Raw genomic sequence first — 26,733 nt, 5'->3', positions numbered from 1 at the left:
GTTTCAAACATACTCATTTTAGTTTTAAATATTTGTAATTTGAATATTAGCAGTTTTATGCTATTGTCGGAGAAGAAACCACAGCTCTAGATACTGATCTTTGTCAAGCACGTGCACAGTTTTTTGTTTTTAAATTTTCACAGCCTATTCCATATTTTCCGATGTATTTTATGTAGGCCAAAATCACAGCCAACTTTGATTACCTTCCGCCATCAAAGTTGTCCGTGCCAAAAATTGTCATTCTTTCTCGCCATCCTAAATCACCTATGTGGTGATACCGCGTTGGACTGTTTCATTTGCTGGTTCGTATTAAAAAATATTTATTTACCTAATGTTAAAGCATTTTCTTAATGTTTTCTACAATAATTCTTTAAACTATCATGACGTTTTCAATGCCGCAATTTCACAAGCCTTAGGCTTCCTTAACCCTAAACCGTGCTTTTACTTTTCATTCGTAGGCCTTTCTTTAGTTCGCCGTTTTCGCGCTCTACGGCTTTGTTAGCGATTTCCAACTTAGACGTAGTTATAATTATTAGAGTAACTGCGTTTTTATTTTAGTTCATTTTTTAACACCTGCGTTATAGGAAAATATTGATTTAAAACTATTATTGTTTCGAAAACAGCATTAGATTAAAGGTTGGCCTTGAGAATTTTTGTAGTGTTAACACAGTAGGTAAGTTCTAAATAGCGTCTGGTGTTTTGCAATGATGAAGGAATTATTGCATTTTTCGCCAAACTTAAGATTTTAAGGTAAATATTGTTTAAATGTGCTAGTATTCTTTTAGTGTTTATTTCGGGAGCTCTCATCACAATAAATGCAATCAGTGGCTTGTTTGAAGATCAAAATGGGGGTTTATTTAGTGTTTCTTCATGATAGAGGAAGACTAAAAACCTTATTTTTTATCTCTGAAGATACGGCCTATTGCCAAAATTAAGGTTTCACTGCGGAGGGAGAACTCTCTTTTTGTGTTATATTATGACATGGATTAATTAAAGACGATGTAACTCAACTATCTTATTTCTATAGAGTTTGTGTAGGTATTTTGTACCCCATTTCCCCATTCATCCTAATCATAATGCTGGATGTGGTTCTCTAAATCTGTTGGTAACCATGGTGACGGTTTTGTTGCGTTCAGAAAATGACCCATTTTGAAACATTTCTTGCCTTGGAATAAATTTTAAATAAAATATACTTAATTAATCCATGATTACAATTCTATTAAATATATTTTAAGAGCTCAAACACTTCTATAAATTGATTATTTTAGTAACAAATAACCAGTAGATTTTGGTTTTTCCCACTCGAGCCAAGTAGGTGTGATGACGAGAAGTGGCCAGTATTTTGAATTGAGGAGGTTGGAAATGGAACGTAAATTACCAAAAAAAAATAATTATATCTAAAGAAAACATGAGAAGGAATATTTTTATCTTGCCCCTTTTTGCTCTCTTTTCAAATTAATTTTTAGCAACCAAAATGAAATAAAAACTGTACCATCTTAAATCAAACCTTGGATTACTAAACCCTGCTTTAAAGGTCATCTGAAGAGAGGGTTTCAAACTAGCAATTGTAGCTCACTTGATTCTCAAACAAAGTCTAGCAGCCATCAGGAAGGCTTGCTATTAATTTAAAAAAAAATCAAGACATGCTATAGCACACTGAAAAGATCCTCTGAAGCATCGCCCCCTATCGAAGGTGCAGCACAAATATTTGGTGATTTCTCAGTTTTAGGTGGTGAATGTTTTAAATTCGAGATTAGAACTTGAATAGCGACGCTGCAAATCTGTTACAAATATTTTGCAATTGCTCCCCATTCCTAAGATTTGTAAATCAAGAAAATTGAACCTAGGCTCGAGTGGCAGCTCAAAATTACATAGAAATATTGTACCATCCAGGTACTGGCTCTAGTTAAGAGTAACTCGAAATTGTAACTTATCAACGTGGTATGATCCACAATGTTTAAAATCAGTTAAAATCTAGTAAAGTGGGTTTTAAGTGTCATGTGACCATCCATGTCTGTAGATTCTAGATCTGGATAAGGAATATCTTCATAGATGTTTAAATTTTTTTTCAGCGCTGTTGGACTTGATTGAAATGGCTGTCATTGGCCTTTTGATAATCTCCTCTCAATAAATCAAGAGCCATGTTGAAATATTAGTTATTACTGGTAATTAATTTATTACTTTCTCTTACCAACTATGTTTATAGGCATAGATAAAACCATGAATGTATTCATTTCAGCCATGATTAAGTGATTACGTAAAACGCAGAAAAGCACTGCCCATCTTAGCCCCAGTTGGTAGAAAGAGTAATGAAATTGTTCGATATTCATGGTTGAAAGGAATACATTCATAATAAAACTTATAACACAATTTGCAGCTTAGGTGCTACATTTGTTGTATATTCTGAAAATTCACTTCCATTAAATCATTATAAATACATTTTAAAGAACTAATTGTAATTTAACTTAGCTTAATATTCTAACCTTAACAAAAACGAATAATAAGCTTTGAACATTTACTCCATGAATCACTTGGTGTGTGTTAATTAAAGAAAAGTTTGAGGCTAAAAAAACCCTTTTGCCATAAAAAAACACAAAAATAAATTACAAATGCAATAGCTCTTTCTCTAACAAACTAAAATCTTGTTAATCTGTGAGACGCAACACAAAGTCCATGACTGAGACTTAAAATGTTTTCAGTCTCTTGATGAAAGAGTTTAGTAGTTAGGAATCTTATGGAAAATATATATGATAAATAAGTTGTTAAAGATGGATAAAAAAACTATTTACATTTATCATTTATTTTTCAGACTGAACCTTTCCTTTTAAGTTTTTTGGTTTCACAGTAACACAATTATGTGGGACAATCAATAATAGACAACATCGCTGACACTGACTTCTAAGGTGCTCACTATTTAGAATCTATTAGGTTATGCTTTCATTTTAATTGTTACTTGTCTTTTTGACATCGCATATCGGCAAGCGACATAGAAGTAAAATAGTCTGCCTCGATGCTGACTCACTATGCCATGAAAATTTCCAAGTCTTATGTCATGTTCTTTCCCCCCTTGCGCATGATTACATATGATGGGAGTAGTACTTTGAAAATGCGTTAGTTGTGAGTTTGCCCGAATTCCTACTAGTACTATTTAAAAAAATGATATGAATTTGAACAACATGATTGGGTTCCTGGTATAGGGGGTACGAGGGAGGTTGGCGAAGTTTGAAGTTTTCAGGAAACCTATGGTAGAAGCTAGGGGAGGGATCTAGTCTTTTAATATGGAGGCTCCAAATCCACCTAAAAATTAATTTTTTTGTCATTTAAATAATTTAATCAAATGATATCAATTTAATTATTCATTGGTCAACCAAGGGAGATAAAAAAATCGTTAATTTTAAAATTTATAATTTTTTTACAGACCTAAATTTGATTATAATGCCTTGAAATCTTCTCCTTAAATATGGTAGCAGGCCCAGCTGAGATGAATCAAATTAAAGGACAAAAATATAGCAAAATGTTTTTCTCGACGTAACTAGATTTTAACGCACTAGTTTTGGGTCCTGGTGAACTAGACAAGTAGCGTCACCTGCCACCTAGTGAGAGCAAGGTTTTGTGGAGTTAGAATGTTTAGAATTAAAAAGATACAGTTGGGTTTCTATGTGTTGGTAAACATAGTTTTCCATTACTTTGGCATTACTAAAATCTAACTATCTACTTATGTTAATCTAATTTACTTTTGAACATATTTATTTATAAAAACAGTACGCGTAACGATCGCTTGGTGGCGCCACCATCAGTATGTTCTGGTATATAAAGCCATGCAGATATAGCTACTACCCTCACTCTTAACTCCAGTCACACACTTCAGCTGTGCCCATCTGCCTGATATTATGTTTAAAATTTAACTGTTAACTATTGTCTCTCATGGCACTTGTAACATTTGTTGTAAATATATATTTTAACTAAGTTTATTTTATTAAATTTAACTTTGTTCAAATACTTCGTCCACAATTTCGTACCGTCATAAAAACTTCACTCAACATGGTAGCAGAGCGTGGTTGGCGGTATTGGTGACTCTATTGTTGGAGAAAACCCACAAGAGAAGAGACAAACGACGTCATGGCTGAAGGCGGAGTAGCGGTGAGTCAGATAGTTAAACTAACTTCCACTAATTATCGCAATTGGAAATATGAGATGGAATACCTGTTGGCTGAGAAAGATTACTGGGACATAGTAATCGGAACCGATACGCCACCCGATCCTTCTACTGCTAAGGATGCTGATGTAGCCAAATTCAGAAGTCGAGATTCCAAGGCTCATTCTATCATAGCGTTGACCATTAGCCAGGAGTTGAGGGGTCTATTTGCCGGTACGCCGAAGCATTCCTATACCCTGTGGAGTGTGTTGAAGAATCATTTTGAGCCAGTATCAAGGGCCCGTGTTGGGGCGTTGATGACCGAATTCTATGCGCTTACGTATCACGATGGTGAAGGTATACCGGAATTTTTAGGCCGACTATACACACTGAAGATACAGTTAGAAGAAGCAGGTCATCCCATAGACGATGTTCAGGTATCTTTCAAAATGATTGGTACTTTACCTAGCACTTATGATTCTTTAGTGGCACATATCTATCAACTTGACGATTCAGAGTTCAAACCAGAGCGCATAAAACAAACCTTGGTCGCAGAATATGGGAGGCGATTGCAAAAGGAATCTACTAAGAATGCATTTTCGGCAAGTAAATCCACTAAAGACAAGTCCAGGACGTTCATGGGTGAATGTCACAAATGTGGAAAACAAGGACATCGTTCCGGCGATTGCCGACAACGGAAGAATCCGAAGCAACAGAAAGAGAAAACACAAAGAGGCGCATTTTTGACTATGGCCTTTTGCACAAACTCGGCTTCAAAAGAATGGATTCTTGATTCTGGAGCGACCAAGCATTTCTGCAATCAGCGTGAGTGGTTTTACACTTTTACTTCTTTCACATCTGATGCTATAATTGGCGAAGGAACCTCACGAATTGAAGGACGAGGGGATGTCTGGATACAGATAAAAGACGACATAGGTAACATGTTTCGACTTAAAGACGTTATGTATTCTCCCGGAATGGGGAAAAACCTCATTTCCGAACGATTGCTTGATCAAGCCGGATACAGGAGTTGTAGAGAGAAAAAGAACTGTCGTACGTATTTCCCTAATGGATCATTTGCGTTTCAAGCCCCGTTGTCGAAAAACAACCTGTATGCAGTGGACGCACAGGTCATGATTAATGGTCCAGATGGGGAAGACAAGAAGAGTACTAAGTCTTATGCAGCGGCAACGGCAACTGTAAGTCAGCTTAATCTGTGGCATTACCGTTTAGGTCACTTGAACGAGAACGATGTTAAGTTTATGGCTTCACACGAGATGTTACGGGGTCTTGGTCCATTAAAAGGATCATTGGAGAACTGCAAAGCCTGCAGTTTGTCCAAGAGTACGAAGACAAGTCATAAACCTATTGCCCAGATCCAGAGCAAACAGCTGCTGGAGCTGATACACTCAGATGTCTGGGGACCTGTACAGATACCCTCGCTAGGGGGAGCGAGATACTTCATCACGTTCATTGATGACAGGAGCCGATATTTGACAGTGTATCCAATGGTTCGTAAAAATGAAGCGTTACCTTGTTTTCAGAAGTATAAGAGATTTGTTGAGAAACAAACCGGGAAAAGTATCAAGGCAGTTCGTACCGACAATGGGTTGGAATTTTGTTCAAGGGAGTTCGATGACTTTTGTGACAAAGAGGGTCTGAGACACGAGCGAACGAATGCCTATTCACCTGCCATGAACGGGGTTGCTGAGCGTATTAATAGGACACTTCTCAACATGGTACGAACTTTCCTTGAAGATTCCGGAGTACCAACCAATCTATGGATGGAGATGGTTCAGACTGCCGCATATGTCAGAAATTATTCTAAACATGATAAACTCGGAGACCAAGTACCGTTGGAAATTTGGATGGGGCGGAAGCCGAGCTCGATTCACTTTCGACGTATTGGAAGCATAGCATATGTCCATATCCCTCAACAGCAACGGCGCAATAAATTCCAACGAAGAGCTAAGATGGGAGTACTTGTAGGGTATGCCACCCGAACGAAAGGATATAGAGTTTGGTATCCTGACAATAACACGGTGGTTGAAAGTCAACACGTCCGAGTTGACGAGAGCAAAGCCGGGATTAACCACATTGAACATGACTTATCTGATGATGAGTTCGTTGAATTCCGATGGGCACCTGATAATGAAGACCACATTGCTCAGAATGAGGTAAGAGAGTCAGATGCGGAAAATGAAACATCGGAGACCAATATATGTCCTGAGCCCACTGACATGGAGGACAAGCCCGAAGTTACGATTCAAGAGGTTCGGGCTCAACCGTCAGCTACAACGTTACCTCAGGGATGGAGACGTGAAGTCCGTATACGTCAGTCTGGAGCCTCTAAAGGAGTAGGGGATGTGTACTACTACACTCCTGACGGAAAGCAGTTCCGATCGTGGAAATCACTGGAGGAATATTTCCGCGGAAATGGGTTGGCATATGATAAATCATTGTTTAATTTTTCCAGAAAAACAATCACAGCGTCATTGGCCTCTTACCTCATAGATGAGCAGGATCAAAACAAACCCACTCACCCGAGCCATTTGCAAGACACGTCCGGTGAGAGGTTTGAGATTTATTACGCTGATGTACAGATCCCAAGGACGTATGACGAAGCTATCTCATCACCCCAAGCAGAACAATGGCAGCAGGCCATGGAGGCCGAAGTTGACACTCTCAACGTGCGAGACGTCGCTGAAATTGTCCATAAACCGACTTCAAAGAAGATCGTTGGATGTCGTTGGGTTTACACCCTGAAAGAAGATAGTCAGGGGCGCATTACCCGATATAAGGCACGGCTGGTAGCCCAGGGGTACAACCAGGTCGAAGGAGTTGACTACGAAGATGCCTTTGCCCCGGTCGTAAGCTTCAGCCTGATACGACTCTTTCTGGTCCTGTTTGTCACTTGTCTAGGTTGGGAACACTGCCACTTAGATGTGAAGAATGCCTATCTCTATGGGAGCTTGGATCAGGAGGTATACATGCGACAAATACCTGGTTTCGAGATAGCAGAGACGTCAACGCATTGCCTACGCCTAAAGAAAGCCCTTTATGGATTACCACAGAGTGGGCGCCAATGGTTTGTTGAACTGGACAAATGTTTTCATGAGTTGGGCTTCAGATCACTAATAGGAACTAACTGCGTATATTACATACCAATGCAAGCAATAGTATTGGTCTACGTTGACGACTTGGTGGTGCTGACTAAGAATAAAGACTCCCTAAATGATGTGTTCCGGAGAATCTCGTCAAAATTCGAAATCAAACAACTCGGCCCGATACGAAAGTTACTGGGAATCGACTTTGATTTCCAGGCGGACGGCTCATTCAGGATGCATCAATCAAACTACATACTTCAAGTCGGGAAAAACTACGGGATAACGACCGAAACACCTGTCTACCTACCAATTCCTGCGGGTACTGTCCTGACCAGGAATGACTCCCCAACTGATGAAGAGGAAATAGACAGGATGAAATCATTCCCTTATCGGTCGTTGATTGGGAGCCTACTCTTCATAGCTCAACGGACGAGACCAGATGTCCTTTATTCAGTGATAGCGTTATCACAATACAACAGCAATCCTGGATACGTACACTGGTGTCATTTAGTCCAATTGACACGCTATCTCTTAACCACATCAACAAAAGGTCTGACATATAATAAAATCGGCAAACCTAATATGACTATTTATAGCGACAGCGACTGGGCTTCCGATCGAGACTCCAGAAAATCAATCAGTGGATATGTCGTCTGTTTTGGTTTTTCCCCAGTCGCATGGCGGTCATTGAAACAACAATCCGTCTCATTATCAACAATGGAGGCAGAATATGTCGCATTATCAGAGGCGACGAAAGAACTTCTGTGGCTATTACCCATACTCAAGGAGCTGGAACAGTTTGGCATTGTTCTTGATCGACCAACCATCCTCAGCGATAGTCAATCTGCAATATTCTACTCAAAGAACCATGTCGAGAAGCAGAGATCGAAGCACATCGACGTGCGATACCATTTTATCCGTGATGTCTTGGACAACGGTCTGTTCGAGCTGAAGTACGTCGAATCAAAGAAGAACATTGCAGACATCTTTACGAAGACATTAAATCGCGCGAACTTTGACAACTGTGTAAACTTATTACAACTACATTCCTGAAATCGTATTGGGTATACCAAAGAGGGGGAGTGTTGGTAAACATAGTTTTCCATTACTTTGGCATTACTAAAATCTAACTATCTACTTATGTTAATCTAATTTACTTTTGAACATATTTGTTTATAAAAACAGTACGCGTAACGATCGCTTGGTGGCGCCACCATCAGTATGTTCTGGTATATAAAGCCATGCAGATATAGCTACTACCCTCGCTCTTAACTCCAGTCACACACTTCAGCTGTGCCCATCTGCCTGATATTATGTTTAAAATTTAACTGTTAACTATTGTCTCTCATGGCACTTGTAACATTTGTTGTAAATATATATTTTAACTAAGTTTATTTTATTAAATTTAACTTTGTTCAAATACTTCGTCCACAATTTCGTACCGTCATAAAAACTTCACTCAACACTATGTCCTACATAACGCAATTTTACAAATAAAAGCGTATTTTTCTATATACTTTTTAGTGACTATAGAGATGAAACTAAATCCTAATCTATTAACTAATTGTCTTTTTCATTTCAGGTTTTCCAATATATATACACATATATATACAATTTTATTTTATTTTTATGTAAAAAGCCCAAATCTACACAAGAAAATTTTACAACCGAATCCTATATTGAAATTTTTCAACATGGCTTTGGAAGAACTCTCTCCTTTGGAAAGCTCTCCTGTCAACCAAGAAGAGGAAGAGGACGAAGAAACAATCGAATTGATATCTGAAGATTTGAAAAATGATTCCATAATTAGTGAAAATCAATGCAACATCTGCCAGAGAACATATGAACAACCTCGAGTACTATCATGCTTGCATGTCTTCTGCGAGAATTGTTTGGAAAAACAATTAAATGAGAGTAGCGGGGATAGTGGTCATGTCTCGCCAAGTATTAACATCGTTGTGTGTCCAGACTGTGGGCAAGAGACAAAAGTGAGTGTGTTTTGAAAAAAAATTTGTGTTGGGTTAAAATAGAAATGTAGTCTGTTAAGCATATAATCCCTATAATCATATGGGCAGGGCTTGTCTTGCTGCGGAGGAGCCTTCTCTATTGTCCTTTGAAGCTGTGATCATTACGAGGCTTTTAGTGACTCGTTGCCAAGAGCTACTTAAGCTTAATATTACCATTAATATACGTTTTCAAAGATGCTTGAAGTATTAAAATTTAAAGCGTTTACTGATGATTGTTGGTTTTTGAAATTTGAGCACTACACAGTGCCTTGTTGATCAGGTAATCCCTTAAATGTTTGGGTTTATCCATAACATACTGGAGTATATTCCTTTTAACCAACATTGTGATGTCAAATCTCCGGCGTGGGACCACTTAGCAAATTTCAAAATTTTGTCTAAACCTTAAATGTTTTGTTTTTCTAGATTAACAATGCTAAAGGAATTCAGGGTCTACCATTGGACTATGTTCTTTGCAATCAATTGGAAATGGCTGCTATTGAAAGCATGCTTATTGTCTGTACTAGTTGCAAGGCTAAAGAAAAAGCTGTTGCAAGATGTAGTGATTGTGCCAATTTTCTTTGCCCGAATTGTGTTACAGCTCACCAGTACATGAGATGTTTTGAAAATCACAAGGTTTGTCTCGTTAATATTCTTAAATCTAATCAGCGTTGCTATATAAGAGGTGTGCCTAGAGGATTTCTTAAGGCCTCTCTAATAGTGCCCAATTGGCACTAATCTATTTTGATGGTATATAATTTAGTTAAAATGCAGGCTAGATTGAACAAGTTAATTAGAACGTTTGGCATGAAAGCCCCCTAAATTTTTGTAGCGCCATCTTCAGCATAGTTGGAGTAAAAATCTTCCTCATTACATATCCTTACTTGGTTTTAAATAGTGGTGTGCGAGTACTCGAAAATTGCGAGTACTCGTTATTGAGTCAGAGTCCGAGTACTCGGACTCGAACTCGGAATACGTAATTTTATTACTCTCACGGGTACCCGATTCCCACGAAAAGGGTACATAATTACTCGAAGCGGACTCGAGTAAATAGATAATTTGAAAATTACCCGGCGAGTCTAATATTACTCGGCGAGTCTAATATTACTCGGCGAGTCTAATATTACTCGGCGAGTCTAATATTACTCGGCGAGTCTAATATTACTCGGCGAGTCTAATATTACTCGGCGAGTCTAATATTACTCGGCGAGTCTAATATTACTCGGCGAGTCTAATATTACTCGGCGAGTCTAATATTACTCGGCGAGTCTAATATTACTCGGCGAGTCTAATATTACTCGGCGAGTCTAATATTACTCGGCGAGTCTAATATTACTCGGCGAGTCTAATATTACTCGGCGAGTCTAATATTACTCGGCGAGTCTAATATTACTCGGCGAGTCTAATATTACTCGGCGAGTCTAATATTACTCGGCGAGTCTAATATTACTCGGCGAGTCTAATATTACTCGGCGAGTCTAATATTACTCGGCGAGTCTAATATTACTCGGCGAGTCTAATATTACTCGGCGAGTCTAATATTACTCGGCGAGTCTAATATTACTCGGCGAGTCTAATATTACTCGGCGAGTCTAATATTACTCGGCGAGTCTAATATTACTCGGCGAGTCTAATATTACTCGGCGAGTCTAATATTACTCGGCGAGTCTAATATTACTCGGCGAGTCTAATATTACTCGGCGAGTCTAATATTACTCGGCGAGTCTAATATTACTCGGCGAGTCTAATATTACTCGGCGAGTCTAATATTACTCGGCGAGTCTAATATTACTCGGCGAGTCTAATATTACTCGGCGAGTCTAATATTACTCGGCGAGTCTAATATTACTCGGCGAGTCTAATATTACTCGGCGAGTCTAATATTACTCGGCGAGTCTAATATTACTCGGCGAGTCTAATATTACTCGGCGAGTCTAATATTACTCGGCGAGTCTAATATTACTCGGCGAGTCTAATATTACTCGGCGAGTCTAATATTACTCGGCGAGTCTAATATTACTCGGCGAGTCTAATATTACTCGGCGAGTCTAATATTACTCGGCGAGTCTAATATTACTCGGCGAGTCTAATATTACTCGGCGAGTCTAATATTACTCGGCGAGTCTAATATTACTCGGCGAGTCTAATATTACTCGGCGAGTCTAATATTACTCGGCGAGTCTAATATTACTCGGCGAGTCTAATATTACTCGGCGAGTCTAATATTACTCGGCGAGTCTAATATTACTCGGCGAGTCTAATATTACTCGGCGAGTCTAATATTACTCGGCGAGTCTAATATTACTCGGCGAGTCTAATATTACTCGGCGAGTCTAATATTACTCGGCGAGTCTAATATTACTCGGCGAGTCTAATATTACTCGGCGAGTCTAATATTACTCGGCGAGATTATTTAAACAGCGGCAAATAAATTTCAGACGAATTGGCCACGATAAAAATTAGGACTCGAATTGGACTCGATAAAAATTAGGACTCGAATTGGACTCGATAAAAATTAGGACTCGAATTGGACTCGTTAAAAATTAGGACTCGAATTGGACTCGTTAAAAACATTCTGGACTCGAATTGGACTCGTTAAAAACATTCTGGACTCGAATTGGACTCGTTAAAAACATTCTGGACTCGAATTGGACTCGTTAAAAACATTCTGGACTCGAATTGGACTCGTTAAAAACATTCTGGACTCGAATTGGACTCGTTAAAAACATTCTGGACTCGAATTGGACTCGTTAAAAACATTCTGGACTCGAATTGGACTCGTTAAAAACATTCTGGACTCGAATTGGACTCGTTAAAAACATTCTGGACTCGAATTGGACTCGTTAAAAACATTCCGGACTCGAATTGGACTCGTTAAAAACATTCCGGACTCGAATTGGACTCGTTAAAAACATTCCGGACTCGAATTGGACTCGAAAGCTTTAAACCTAATTCTTTAGGACTCGAGGACTCGCTCAAGTCCTTAATATTTGGACTCGAGGACTCGCTCAAGTCCTTAATATTTGGACTTGAGGACTCGCTCAAGTCCTTAATATCAGGCGCCCTTGAGGTGATGTGCTGTTCTCGAGCTCTAGATACAACTGACTAATAAGACCCATTCCCCTTCTCGTCTGCTCTTATTTGACAAGGCTGCCAACATTAACTTTAGGGGTGCATTAAGGGCCAGACATAGCTACACTAGTGGAACTAAAAATAATCTAGATCAGCCATTGGAATGCGCTATGAGTGGCCAGTAATGGTTAAAGTAATTTTTATTTGATTCAGTACATACTAATGAGACTAAGTTCCTTACACCTCATTTTTACATAAAAATTAAATGTAGTTTTTGGCCACAAATTTTACCAACCATTTGTGTTTTTTAGGTGGTCACGTTTGAAGAAATGAAACAGAGCAAAAAGAACATGGAAGCCGCTGAAAATGGGGAAAGCATTAATGATCACAATGTTGTTACGATTCATAAACCAATCACTTGTAGCACACACCCTGGTAAATATATTTCGTATGAAATTTAAGAAGTTACTTGGCCTATCACAATTTTCAACTTTTTGCCATGGACTAATTAACATGGGGACACCCGGTTTCCACCATGTATTTCCTATAGGGTCAAATCGTCACTAAAATTAAACGGCTACCGCCCTCTAGTAGTTTTCAATATCACAAATTCTTAATTTTGAAAAAAAAAAGCAGACTGTTCTATCTCAGTTTTTACAACGGTCTATTGCCGCGACAATACGTTTTATGATAGTTTTTAACGTTTGGTAGTTTTTTCATTTATCGCGATAAAAATTAATGTAAATAGTGTAAAAGTGATTCAAGATACGGCATTAAACAGCATGCATATGAGTGGAGTTGTTTTGTACCATGCCCTAAACCCTAAATCATCTACAAAATAAAATAAATATTACAATAGAGAAATTCTGAAATTGATAGCGATAAAAAAGCTGTTTATTAAGCCTTGAGCAAAACAAAATCAACATACAATTCTTTTTCCTTTTAAGTGGAGAAATGAACTTCGTTTCATAAGTTAATGAAGGAATTTCCTTTTCTATTTCTTCAAAATAGGAAGGATAATACTAGCTAATTTTAATCAATAAAACTAAACTATGCGCCACAACATGATGGTAGCTACATGGACTAGTAGTTACATGGACTAGTTAGTTACATAATGCAAATAATTTTAACACCCTCCACATTTACATAGTTTAGTGCATGGTAGATTAACTTTTATGCATTTACAACTACCGGGCCCCCATTCACGCAACCGTATTTTATCATTGTAATAATTAATAATATAATTGGTACTTTGCCATAAAATGATCTGATCAGAACTGAACTCCAATAAAATAAATCTGGCAGCTCTGTTCTGTATCTTGACCAGGCAGATCGTTTCCTGCAGTGATGTTCCAAGCGGTACATTTGTACTTTTTTAATACATTTTTGATTTTGAAGTACAAAAATACATTTGGAGATTTTTAATACGTATTTAGTACATTTTGTAAATTTATGATACCAAAGTAAACTTTTAGATACGTATTTAGTACATTTTGAAAATATATGAAACGAAAATACATTTTTATATTTTTGACATATATTTAGTACATTTTTTTAATTTGGGGGATTGTTTTAAATTTAACCATCACAAATTTTCTGCTTATCTCCGAATTTCCATTGTAAACCCCCGCTCTCCCACCCTCCCCACCTCAGCCACCTGTATAGATAGCGAAATTCCGCTCATAGCTCGGACCTACTGGAATACTGGTTTTCAAGGGCAGCTGCGTTTTAAAGGCAGTTAATATTTCGGACTTCTTCTTTTGACCGTTCATCAGTATCAATAAGGAGGGGGGGGTTAACCCCTTTTGCAGACATAGAGCAGCTTTAAATGCAGGAAATTAATAGTGAAATCTACTTGGCCGCTCTGAATCACTCGCGGGGTAACAGGTGTACATTTGTTTTGTGGAATGTTTTGTGTACTTACTATTTTACTGTTTCTTTTCGGGTTTTCACCACACTATAGAGGGGGTGGGTTTTAGGAGACTTTGGACAGTTGGGCTTATCAAAGACTGTAAACAAGTTTTGGAAAATATGCAAAAAAATTTAAGTCCACATTTTTGTTTCCACTCATTTCTTGTATCAGGGAGTGCTCCCTGCTTGTATTTACAATTTTCGCGTCCATCATCTAATTTTGTGTAATGTAACATCTGAGTTCTACCTACGAACATCTGCGTTATTAAAGTTTGTTCTTTTATTATAGCATATGTAACATAATTACTGGTAAGTATGCCTCTCAAAAATACAGAAATGCTTATAATCCTTGCGCTATTGAAAAGGTTACCATGGAAATGAAATCATGTGATCGCGAGGCACGAGCTAAACTTGGCATGGGACAAAGCCAGAAACGCGCGAGGAATTCTCACTAACTTCCGTTTTCAATCGGTAAAGTTGATGACGCGTATTTCGTCACGGAGTTGTAAGTGACTTAATTTACGTCATATTACGTGAACAAGGTTTCATTAACGAAAATGCTTTTATGGCATCCTTATGAGTGATTATGTTACATATGATTATAGCAATAAGAAAAGTTAAAAACTAGAAACGTTTTGAAATTTCCCGCTCTCTTTAGTAATAACGTTTTGAAATTTCCCGCGATTTTTGGTAATAAAACTCATAGAGGGCGCGCGCCGCTCAGCTTATAAACGAAAAGTACATTTTATCCTCCAAAAGTACATTTTGACCTAGGTGGAAAGTACATTCCTAAATCGCGGCGGGACATCACTGGTTTCCTGTCAGCAGTGTATATAGTTTTTATTAACCGACATAATAAATATTATTTTTCATGAATTATGAATATGAGTTTATTTTGCTGACCAACGTGAAGAGTTTGACAACAATCATCTCTCTGCAGACATCACCGGCGGGTGATAGTCATCCACAAGAGGTTTCTATTCTGTACAGCCCTTAGCTACGTTGACTTTGGTCCACCCAAAGCTTGATGGCTGCGGTAAAATAGATTCCCTGACTAGAGCTTAATGAAGACCAAAAGTTAGAATATCAAAATATATAACTTTCTCATAAAGAACATGACACAAATTTTTGGTTTGCAGACTAAATTCGTCTGCTATATTGTCTGTTATGTTAAGCAGATAACATTAGTCTGCTATAGTGTGCATTGACTTTGCAGATGACATTTATAATAACCTATGCAAAGTACAGCAAAGTCCTTACAAGAATGCATTTGTATCCTTGTTGCGCTCTGTCTAATGCGGGTAGAAACATCCTGTTGTTGGCTTCCTCGTAGGAGCATGGTTCTAATGCCTTTCCTGCGCCATTTCTCGTGCCCGCTTTAAGTATATGTAAAAGACAACGTCAACATGACCAATGGAACGGATAAACGATTGGCAGTTCCTGGATTTATCATGTTTACGATCGCCGCTCCATCAATAACCATTTCGGATTCGTGAGATTAATTTATATCTTCGTCCGACAATAATTCTTCTAAACAATAAATTAGTCTTATTTCCGAATGTCATATTCCCGTTTGTTGTAATAGTTAATTTGTCATTTAAATCTCCCACCGTCACCTTGCGTCATAAAAGTATTACGTCATTAGTTGCCTTATCACACGTTTGGCAGCACTGTAAAGTTTAGGTTTTTTTTCCTTAGATCTCACTTCAGAGTGGCTAGTCATGACTCCTGTTGCAGGACGTTGTATTTATGTAACTCCGATAATTAGTTTCTTTTATATTAAATGTTTTATTAATAATAGTGTATTAATTACCAAAGAACATAAAATGATAACACCGTTGTTGGACAGTGACAGCGGAAACGCAACATTTTCAGCCAGACCCATGGCCGCTCTATCTCCTTTGATAAAAGCATTATTTTGTTCGTGCGTTTCATCTAGCGGCATCCTTGAAAATGGTCGTGTGGTTTTATTGAAAGTAAATTTTCCCTTGTAAAACTCATCTAACGTTTTTGGGTGTTTATCTTGGAGATAAACATGTCTCTTAAAGGGCAACGCAAGTGACCATGCAGGGGGGTTTACGCAAAATCCATGCATTCTTTAGTCGCGAAAATGGCTGAGGAAAGTGAAGTCTCCGTGCTTACCGACAAATCGGATCCTAAACTTCTACAAAATAAATGTAATAAAAAAGGATAAATATTCTGTCGGGGTATAATGATAGGGAAATTGTTAAGAGAGACGGGATATAGGAGTGTGTGTGGTGTTGAATTTTCTTAATCCAATGTGAGGCTAGCGGCAGAGATTTACCGCGTCCAAGGCCTAATGTTTCAACTTCCATTCACAAATAATTTTATTCCAAAACATTGTTAAATCGAAAATATCAAAGTCCAACTCTCGGAAACTAACCCAGTTCTTTTCTCCATAATAAATAAATTAAGCTAGGCCTAAATTCCTGGGTTCGTTGATTGCGAGCTAACTAAGTGAAGAAAATCGAAAAATTCGCGAATGAGAGCGAAATTTCGCCACGTGGCTACACCAAGGAGAATAAGGCTTTCGCACTGTATAAAATCATCCTTGGAAAACCTACTTCCCCCACTGCATGACCACTTGCGTTGCCCTTTAAGTGAAGAGACACAACGCTGGCATAATTTGAATGATCGAGTGCGTGAAAAAGCCAGATAATTTTTCAACGCTTCAACACTTCCTGAACAGCTCGGTCCCATGTCAGAAATGCAAGTTCGGTATTCAAAATAAGCTGCCAGAAATTGGGAACTAGCATCCGGTTGACGAGCGCACCACTCTTCGAATGAGCATTGGGCATCAGCGTTTTGAAACTCCGGTTTTTGTAGTGTGTAAAGTGCGCAAGTTGTGATCTGGTGTACTCTGCAAGTTTTCTTCACGTGACATGCTTTTAATAAAGATTGAGCTGTACCTGATGAAACTATATTGACCATAGATTTGGATGTGCAATGATGACAAAAATGAACACATCACATTTTTTTTTAATTTTACTTGTAAAATTGAAAAAACCACGGACAAAATAACTTTTGCCACCCAGTTTTAACCTGGAAAAAACTGGCCAACCCTGTGTAGATTTTTAATTGTATTGTATTTTTAGTATTATGTTCATGTTTATGTATGTCAAAGTGGTAATATCAGCATAATTAAATTGTTGCAACAGTTTTTAAGTCTTATCTATGTTAATTGATTAATTATCACTTTGAAATATAACGCAATACAGTATTATCCAAAATTATAAAACGTGCTCCGGTATTCTTAGAAATTCAACCGTAAATAGGCGAAATTCAAAATTGAAATGTTTTAGCCCTTACGGAAAAAATGGTATGAGAATTGGCAAAATTTTAACCCAAAATTTACCTCCTTTGAGTTAATCAAAATTTGCCACCAAAATTTACGTCCTTAGTACATCACGGTTACGTGAAATTTACATAAATTTTGGGTTCCAATTTGTGATTAAATTATAACCTAAATTGTACCATTTTTGGTAAATTCAATATAACTTAATATTTACCTGTATCGTACTCCTTACAGACCTACCTGGCAACCTATTTTTACCCCACATTTACCCAAAATTGATCTTATTTATCCTGTTTCACCAAATATTTGGTATAGTTACCCTTACTTTAAAAAACATCCTAAAAATCGAAAAAAAGTTTGGACGTACATCCATAAATCTGAAAAAAATTGCCTACAAAAGTTGTTAATAAGCAACCTAAATTTGCACAACAGTTGCGTGACGGTTTCCCAATTGGCGCCCAACAGTTGAGTGACTTTAGGTTGTGTAAAAATTGTTTTCAAAAGTGCAGATATAAACGACGTAAAATTGCTCACAATTGCCCAAAAGTTGCCCAACCATTGTGCCTTTAAATTGATAAAATGTATACCAACCATTAGTTGCTTTTAAATTGCCAGAAAGCAACCCAATCACTAGTTGCTTTTAAATTGGCCGCTACTAGCTCAACCAATAGTCGCTTTTAAATTGGCCGCTACTAGCTCAACCAATAGTCGCTTTTAAATTGGCCGCTACTAGCTCAACCAATAGTCGCTTTTAAATTGTCGTAAAATAGTTAAAAGATGAACCATAGTAAATAACTTATTTATTTAAGAACTAAAATTCATAGGGCAGTACATATAATAACACCACACTTATTTTTCTGAAAAAAATTGATTCCTTAAATAGAAATATTTTCGTTTTTAAAATTTTATTTTGGGAGTAGTACTTGATTTAACAGCAATGTCATATTTAGAATGCAGTGGAATGAACCTGCTTGAAGTAGCAGTTGAATTTGCTCTACCTTACCAAAAAATAAGTTGGTTTTTAGTTTGTATTTAGTTGGTATTCACATTTAAGTTGATATTAAGTTGGTCAGCATATTTCAGTAAACTAGTTAAGTTGGTAATAAGTTGGTGGGAAAATGCCTTTTTCTTTAAGTTTGTATTTAGTTGGTTTTTAATGGTCAGAAAATGACATATTACAAGTTGGTTTTAAGTTGGTATTTGTCTCAAATACCAACTTAAAAGTATTTCCTAGACCACTTATTTTTTGGTAAGGGCTGGAGCGTGATGTTTAGTAATAGAATTTTTTTAGAAAATCTGTGCCACTATCTTTAGCTGTTTGGTCCAAATTTCTTCTGGCAATGTTTATAGCTTTAGCTTTATCGCACTTCTTTTGGCTAAAATTAACAACATCATGGTTATTGAAGACGTCTTATGTGTATATAGATTTATAAAAGGGTTAACTAACTTCGAAATTGTCGAGTTCATTATCACAATACCAAGGATAATAAAACATTGTTAGCACACAGCTCCAGCTAGTACTCTTGTAGACTAAGATTAATACTATAAACTGCATTTGTTTTGACCTAGGCTTAGCCAACAAGGTCAAAATCTGGGCATTAATTTATAAGAGAGGGATTTCTACAAAAATTATATTATTAATTTTTATGTAATAATAGAAAAGTAAAATAATCGATTGACTTACTTTTAATTATTATTTGGTAATCAGATGTGACGTGAAGATCTCTAACTCGAACATTGCCCTAAGTTTAAAAAAAAATATCCCTAACTCCCCCAGTAAATGACGTTTTCGTGACGTGTCGGGACCCATCTCTAACTAGTTGGGCAAGCATAAAAAATTTATAGAAAGAACTATTGTCTTTGGCAACTTTAAGGTAATTTAGGGGCAATTTTCAAAACTCGTTTTGTGTCACTCAGAGTAGTCCTTTTGCGTAGTTCTATACCGTTATTTCATTTACACTATTTTTTGATGAATATTCAGCCTGCAATATTTTAAACAGCAATATTAAGGCGCTTTTTAGGAAACAACAGTGGAGGTGATTTTTAGGAAATATTATAGCAATTTTTAGACTATCACTTTCTTTATAAAACTAGAAAAACTCCACAAATGTAGTTGTGTTTGGTTGCCTATTAGTTTCCCCAAAAAATCAAAGTTTCTTAATAGTTGATAAAATATTGTCAGTTGGTTGTGTGAAATTTTTGTAAGGGTTATACTCTTAATTTACCTTTTTTCCACCCACGATTTACTTTTTCGCTGCCCCGATTTACCTTGTGGGTTGGCAATTTTTTGATTTAAAGAAAAATTAATTTTTTTTATCCAACTCAGATTTTTATTGATTTTTTTTATTTTAATTGAAATTTCAGTTTTATATAATTTATCATTTTACCTAAAAACCACTGTTTTAATTTTTAAATACTTAATCTATATATATATATATAATATATATATATATAATGTATAATGAATTTATTAAATTTAAGCTAATAACCATACAGAAGTTTTTATTTTTTAAAACCTATTTTGGTACTTTACATAAAAAAAATCGGCAGAAACTCCACCCACACGTAGAATCCAATGCAGGGGAAGTACAAGAAAGATAATATTTAAACCTAAATTATAGCAATTGGCGAGGTTTTTCTTCTTCAAAAATACTAAATAAAAATTGATTTAAGTCAACGTTTTTTTTGAAAAAGATCATTGCTTAAAATCGCCCCTTACCAAAAAATAAGTGGTCTAAGAACTATTTAAGTTGGTTTTAAGTTCGTATTTGAGACAAATACCAACTAAAAACCTACTTAAAAACAACTTAACACCAACTAAAAACCTACTTAAAAACAACTTAACACCAACTTATAACCTTCTAAAAACTTACTTAAAATGTTACTTAATAAAGACCACTTAAAGCCAACTTAAAACTTACTTAAAATGTTACTTAATAAAGACCACTTATCAGAATTGAAGAACCAACTTAAAAAATAATATCAAAAGTGGATATAAAACAGAAAGTCTGGGAGGAAAAGGGTTCGTTAGCTTTCCCAGTGGTTTCCTTCAAAAATCAGGAGCTGTTTTCCCTATACAATGATTGAGCCAATCAGGAACGACTCTGTTACGTTTGGCCTATGTCTCATGACGTCACGGTCAGAGGAAATAGTTCAGATGGGCGATGCTAGCTAACCTAGCGGTAAAACCAAGAAGCATATTTTCCTTGGTAAATCTCCCGAAGACGTTGTCTCGTTGGTTAATTTATTCCTTTTTCAAAAATTTTGCCTCTGTTAAGTTGAAGAGTCACTGTGGCTCAAGCTCGTAAGAAATATACGCCAGAAGAGTTAGCTTTAAAGCCGAAAAGTAAATTTAGTCGGTGTAATTTATTTATAAAAGATTTGTATTCAATTGGTACTATACAAACCAGTGAAGATTTAAACCAAGGCTTAACTAAAATTCCAGTAGATAGGGATGTAGACAAATTTTAGTATAGTAACATGGATTAAATAACCTTATAAGGTTATTTAATCAATGATAGTAATAACCAAGGTAATAATGCAGAATCGCAAACAGATTGGAGAGTTCATTTGCATATATTGGGTCACAAATTATAACTGGGTCAATTCCTTCTTCATTAAGTACTAAATTGAATACCCAATTTTTCCATGCGTACAGAAAGCCACTATCCTCCTCTTTCTTCAGAGTAATGCGAATGTAACAACTCGTGTTGAGAGCACATATCTTCTAGTAGTGAGGCGGATAAGTCCACTTTTTCATCCGAATACTTCACTTTTTGATAAAAGCATGAAACTTTCCACATATGTACTATAGGTCTAGGAGATCATTTTAAGAATGTATGCCCAGCCGTCCGCCATCTTGGATCCAAGATGGCGGCCATTTTATGTTGGAAAATCCGGTTTTTATTTTTTTCTGGATGTTCTATTAAAGATATCGACAAACAGACAACGGAATTAATATTCGTAGGTATTTGGACATTTTCCTAATTTTTTTCGAATTCATCCGCCATCTTGAATCCAAGATGGCGGATTTTGAAATTAACCCCGCAACTGAAAATACGTATAAACACACAGTTTCATACTTCAAATAAGCCAGTTTGAAGTGCAAATGATATGTCTTTTAGCAAATTTCATATTTATAGGATTTTTTCAAATCACTGTCATTTTGAATCCAAGATGGCGACTTTTTTTTGTGTGAAATTAGGTTTTTATTTTTTCCTGAACATCCTAGTTGAGCTAACGACAAAATGACAACGATAACAACAATCGTAGGTGTTTGGATATATACCCTATTTTTTTCGAATTTGTCAGCCATCTTGAGTCCAAGATGGCGGCCATTTTATGTTAAAAAATCTGGTTTTCATTTTTTTCGTCGGCCATATTGGACCCAAGATGGCGGATTTCGAATTAAACCCCGCAACTGAAAATATGTATAAGCCCACAGTTTCTTACCAAAAAAATCTATACCCAATGTGAAAACTTGTCTTTTGCTTAATCCCTAATTGCCTTCCCTAATTGTTTTACTGGAATGCTGTAGATGGAATTGAAGATGGCGCGCATTATAGTTATCCCCACAATTCAATGCAGATATTATTACAGGGGGAAATTTACACTCTACCTTCGTAAAGTATGGTCTGGCGGTTATCTCAGTGAGATAGACGAGACGTTAGATCATGAAATGTCTCAGATCTATCCAGTGGATTGTGTAGTATATTGAAACTTCTGCCCTCTCTGCTTTAATGTCGTGTATTACTTTAAGAATTGATAAATTTAGACAAAATTGTAAAACCACGTCGTGTTATGGATAAGCGATTTTCTATAGTAGTTACAAACGAAAATGAAATTACAAAGCCTTCAAAAAACCAGAAGACCTTTGACTGGGAGTTATGCGTTATTTGTCAAGCGACTTTGCCTGCTTCTGATAGAATGGTATGTCCAGCGAATAGAAATGGATTAGGTTATGAATCGCTGTGTAAGGATCTCAAAGATTTTAGAACAGCCGGATTGCTTCCTACGGAAATTCCGTATGATACTATACTTAATGTCGGAGGTGAGTTGAAGGCTAATTTAATGTCACATAAAGCAAAATACCACTTTTCGTGGAAAGTATAGCCAATATAAACTAAATAGAGCATTGAAATGTAAATCAGCACCCAATATGTCTTTCACGAGGTCTAAATGCGGGACTGAAAATTTTTCTAAGGCTTGCTTTTTTGTGACATGATATGTGGAGACTGTGGCGGCGCTACTGAAATGCACCAAGTAATGACGTTAGAAGTAACTCAAAAGATTACCCAGTATGCTCAAGAGCTTTCAGATCAGAAAATTTTATCGAAACTTAGTGAAGGAGATTTGATAGCTACTGAAGCTAAATACCATAGGAAATGTTTAGTCAAATTTTATAACCAAAGACGAAAGATTTCTACCAAGAATTATGAAACGAACTCGAACATTAGAGTATACGAATCTATGGCATTTGCGGGATTACTAACTTATATTGAAGATAGAACTAACGACGACGAAATATTTCCAGTTTTTAAATTGAAAGATTTGTTAAGAATATACAATGAGCGGTTACAACAACTACTAGGCTATGAGCCGACTACAAATGTCACAAGACTGAAGGAAAAATTACTCGACAGTATTCCGGAACTCTTTGCGTATACCCAAGGACGTGAAGTACTTTTAACTGTCAAAGAGGGAATGGGTGGCGCCATTCAAAAAGCTTGTGAATATGACGCAGAAAGAGAGCTTTTACATTTGAGTCGTTACATTAAACAAATAAGAAGAGAGGTTTTAAAATCTAAAATTACATTCACTGGACATTTTGATGCTGATTCACAGATAAATTCGATGCCTAAAGAATTATTAACCCTAGTTAATATGATTTTATATGGCCCAAGTATAACCGAGCTAACAAATAATACAGAAAATCAAGAGTCTTTGACCATTGCACAGTTGCTCTGTTTTAACATGGTTAAAAATTCTCCGAAAGAAACCACTATTAGACATGAACGCCAACGTGAAACTCCAATGTCGGTTTATTTATCTCTCGTGCTTCACTCCGAAACTAGGAAAAAGAAATTAGTTGACAAGATTCATAAATTAGGACTAGGAATATCGTACGACCGCGTTTTGCAGATCTCATCTGAATTCACCGAGTCAACAAGCAAATATTATGAAGAAACTGGAGTGGTCTGTCCAATCGGCCTCCTTGGTGGAATTTTCACTACTGGTGCCGTAGATAATATTGATCATAATACAAGTTCACTTACGTCTTTGAACTCTTTTCATGGTACAGCGATATCTCTAAACCAACACCGATTTCCAAGCGAACAAGGCATTACTAGAGGTTGTATACACATTAATAATACTGGAACTAAAAAACAAATTGCTGAACTTCCAGTTGCTTATACTCAAGTACAACCAATTTTCGATACGGTTGATACGAAACATAACGTACCGTTATCACCTTCACTAAGTTTATTACCGACTGAATGCGTTCCATTTTCAAGTGAAAATTGGTTACAGAATATTGGAAAACAATTGAATAAGGACGACCACGAAGTCCAAACTGATGTATCGTGGGCTTCCTATCAGTCTACAAAAATTAACAAACCTATACACACCACATCATGCGCTTTGATGCCAATGTTCCAAGATTCAGCGCACTCTGACGCTATGATATATCATTCGATCAAAGTAATTGTCCAAGCTACTGAGCATTTAAACCCTGGTCAAGTTCCAGTACTAACTTGTGACGCCCCATTGTACGCTATTGCCAAAAATCTTCAGTGGAGATTTCCTGATATCATTGGCGAGGAAAAATTAGTGACTGTAATGGGAGGAATGCACTTAGAGCTGTCCTTCTTGAAAGTTCTAGGAAATTTGCTAAACAATAGCGGTTGGATTGAAACCTTGGTAGCGGCACATGTCACCACCATAGGAAGAGCGCAATCGCTTATCTCAGTGTCAAATTTAACCAGAACAAGGTACGCACACCAAGTTACACTTTGCGCTTTACATTACTTGAAGAAAATGGCTTACGATAAGTACTGCAAAGAATGTGGACAAAATCCAGAATGCTATGAAAAATGGCAAGAAAGTATGAGCTCTAAAAGCGCGCAATTTAAATACTGGAATTTGGTTATGGAACTCCAATTAGTCCTTTTAGATTTCATTACTTCCCTGCGCAGTTCCGATTTTGACTTGTACGTAAAGAGTTTGAGAAAAATGGTACCGTGGTATTTTACTTTTAATCATTCAAATTATTCAAGATGGCTTCCTATCCATATAAAAGATATGGAGAATTTAGAGACACAGCACCCAAGTATTTACGAGGAGTTTTCACAGGGAAAGTTTACCGCTAACATTACCGGAAGGAATTTTTCGGCGATTGCACTCGACCAAGCGCACGAACAACTAAATAAGATTGTTAAAGGTGACGGCGGAGCTATCGGATTGACTGAAGATGCGGAGGCTCTTAGGAGATGGATGGTTGCCGGACCAGAAATATCCAAAGTAATAAACGACTTCGAGCGGCTCTTGTTTGAAAGAAACCATTCAACATTAAGTTCTCACCATGAAAGTCAGCCAGCGTTTCAAAACACTTTCTTTTTGAATACCAAGGCGTTGATCAAAGAAATTAACGAACTAGGAAATCCTTTTGATAAGTTTGACAACTAAAACAATTAGGGAAAGCGCACGTACATGCTTTGACATTGGGTATAGATTTCTTTGGTAAGAAACTGTGGGCTTATACATATTTTCAGTTGCGGGGTTTAATTCGAAATCCGCCATCTTGGGTCCAATATGGCCGACGAGTTCGAAAAAAAAATAAGGAAAATGTCCTTATAGGGTATATATTCAAACACCTACGATTGTTATTATCGTTGTCATTTTGTCGTTAGCTCAACTAGGATGTTCAGGAAAAAATAAAAACCTAATTTCACACCAAAAAAAAGTCGCCATCTTGGATTCAAAATGACAGTGATTTGAAAAAATCCTATAAATATGAAATTTGCTAAAAGACATATCATTTGCACTTCAAACTGGCTTATTTGAAGTATGAAACTGTGTGTTTATACGTATTTTCAGTTGCGGGGTTAATTTCAAAATCCGCCATCTTGGATTCAAGATGGCGGATGAATTCGAAAAAAATTAGGAAAATGTCCAAATACCTACGAATATTAATTCCGTTGTCAGTTTGTCGATAACTTTAATAGAACTTCCAGAAAAAAATAAAAACCGGAATTTCCAACATAAACTGGCCGCCATCTTGGATCCAAGATGGCGGACGGCTGGGCATACATTCTTAAAATGATCTCCTAAACCTATAGTACATATGTGGAAAGTTTCATGCTTTTATCAAAAAGTGAAGTATTCTGGAGATATCCGCCTCACTATAGTAGTTCTTTTAAAGTTCGATTGTTTTTAAATTCGTTAAACACTTTAAGCCGCACACCCTTTTCAAATAAAACAAAAACGTTTTTATCAATTATCTACCTAAGCCTTGCCAAACATGTGAATTTTCACAAAGAGCTGACGCACCAAATCCAGCCCAAAGACTATATAATCAGGTGGCTAAGGAACTGAAGAAGAACTATAATATATCAGCGGATTTACGCAGGTACATGCGAGTAAAGCGCCATTTATAATGCTCCGCCAAAGGGGGTAGGCACAAACTAGGGGCATGCTTGGGGGATCCTCATATTTGATGGAACAGGGCTACCGGGTCCTCCCAGACTTTCTGTTTTATATCCACTTTTGATAATATGTAATTTTCTGACCACTAAAAACCAACTTAAAGAAAAAGACATTTTCCCACCAACTTAAAACCCACTTATTACCAACTTAACTAGTTTACTGAAATATGCTGACCACTTAAAACCAACTTAATATCAACTTAAATGTGAATACCAACTAAATACCAACTAAAAACCAACTTATTTTTTGGTAAGTGGCGATTTAAATCAGCCCACCCTGTTTACCTTCCGCCACGCGCGATATTAAAGAATATATTAAAACTAAATTCTAAACAAAATCTTTTTATTCAGTTGCGTACAAAGCTATTAGTTGGCATAATACTTAGTTTATCTAGTTCCCAGTAGACCAAGATCTAATGGGGCCGCTTTTTTAACTTTAATTTTGGGTTCTTAGCAATTTCCCTTACCAAAAAATAAGTGGTCT

At 36.8% G+C, this 26,733-nt stretch overlaps 1 protein-coding gene across 3 annotated transcripts in view; it reads left to right on the top strand.

Moving 5' to 3' along the window:
* Positions 1-228: 228 nt before the first annotated feature.
* Positions 229-26,733, top strand: part of mei-P26 (E3 ubiquitin-protein ligase meiotic P26) — a 66,746-nt gene continuing 40,241 nt past the window's right edge. For 2 of the 3 annotated variants that reach the window (XR_016478475.1, XM_090165488.1), the window contains exons 1-5: positions 229-302; positions 2,073-2,165; positions 8,825-9,230; positions 9,672-9,881; positions 12,629-12,752. Coding sequence is in view for 2 of the 3 variants with exons in the window: in XM_090165488.1 (XP_090021614.1) it covers positions 8,937-9,230; positions 9,672-9,881; positions 12,629-12,752 (628 nt within the window). In the remaining variant the exon portion in view is untranslated. Of the gene's footprint in view, positions 303-398; positions 674-2,072; positions 2,166-8,824; positions 9,231-9,671; positions 9,882-12,628; positions 12,753-26,733 lie in introns of those variants that run through there. The other variant, XM_090165490.1, reaches the window with a different exon arrangement.

The sequence above is a fragment of the Leiobunum rupestre genome, chromosome 2 (genome assembly GCF_980474605.1).
Source record: "Leiobunum rupestre chromosome 2, qqLeiRupe1.1.hap1, whole genome shotgun sequence".
Lineage (NCBI taxonomy): Eukaryota > Metazoa > Arthropoda > Arachnida > Opiliones > Sclerosomatidae > Leiobunum > Leiobunum rupestre.
This window is presented reverse-complemented; position numbering and strand designations above follow the sequence as displayed.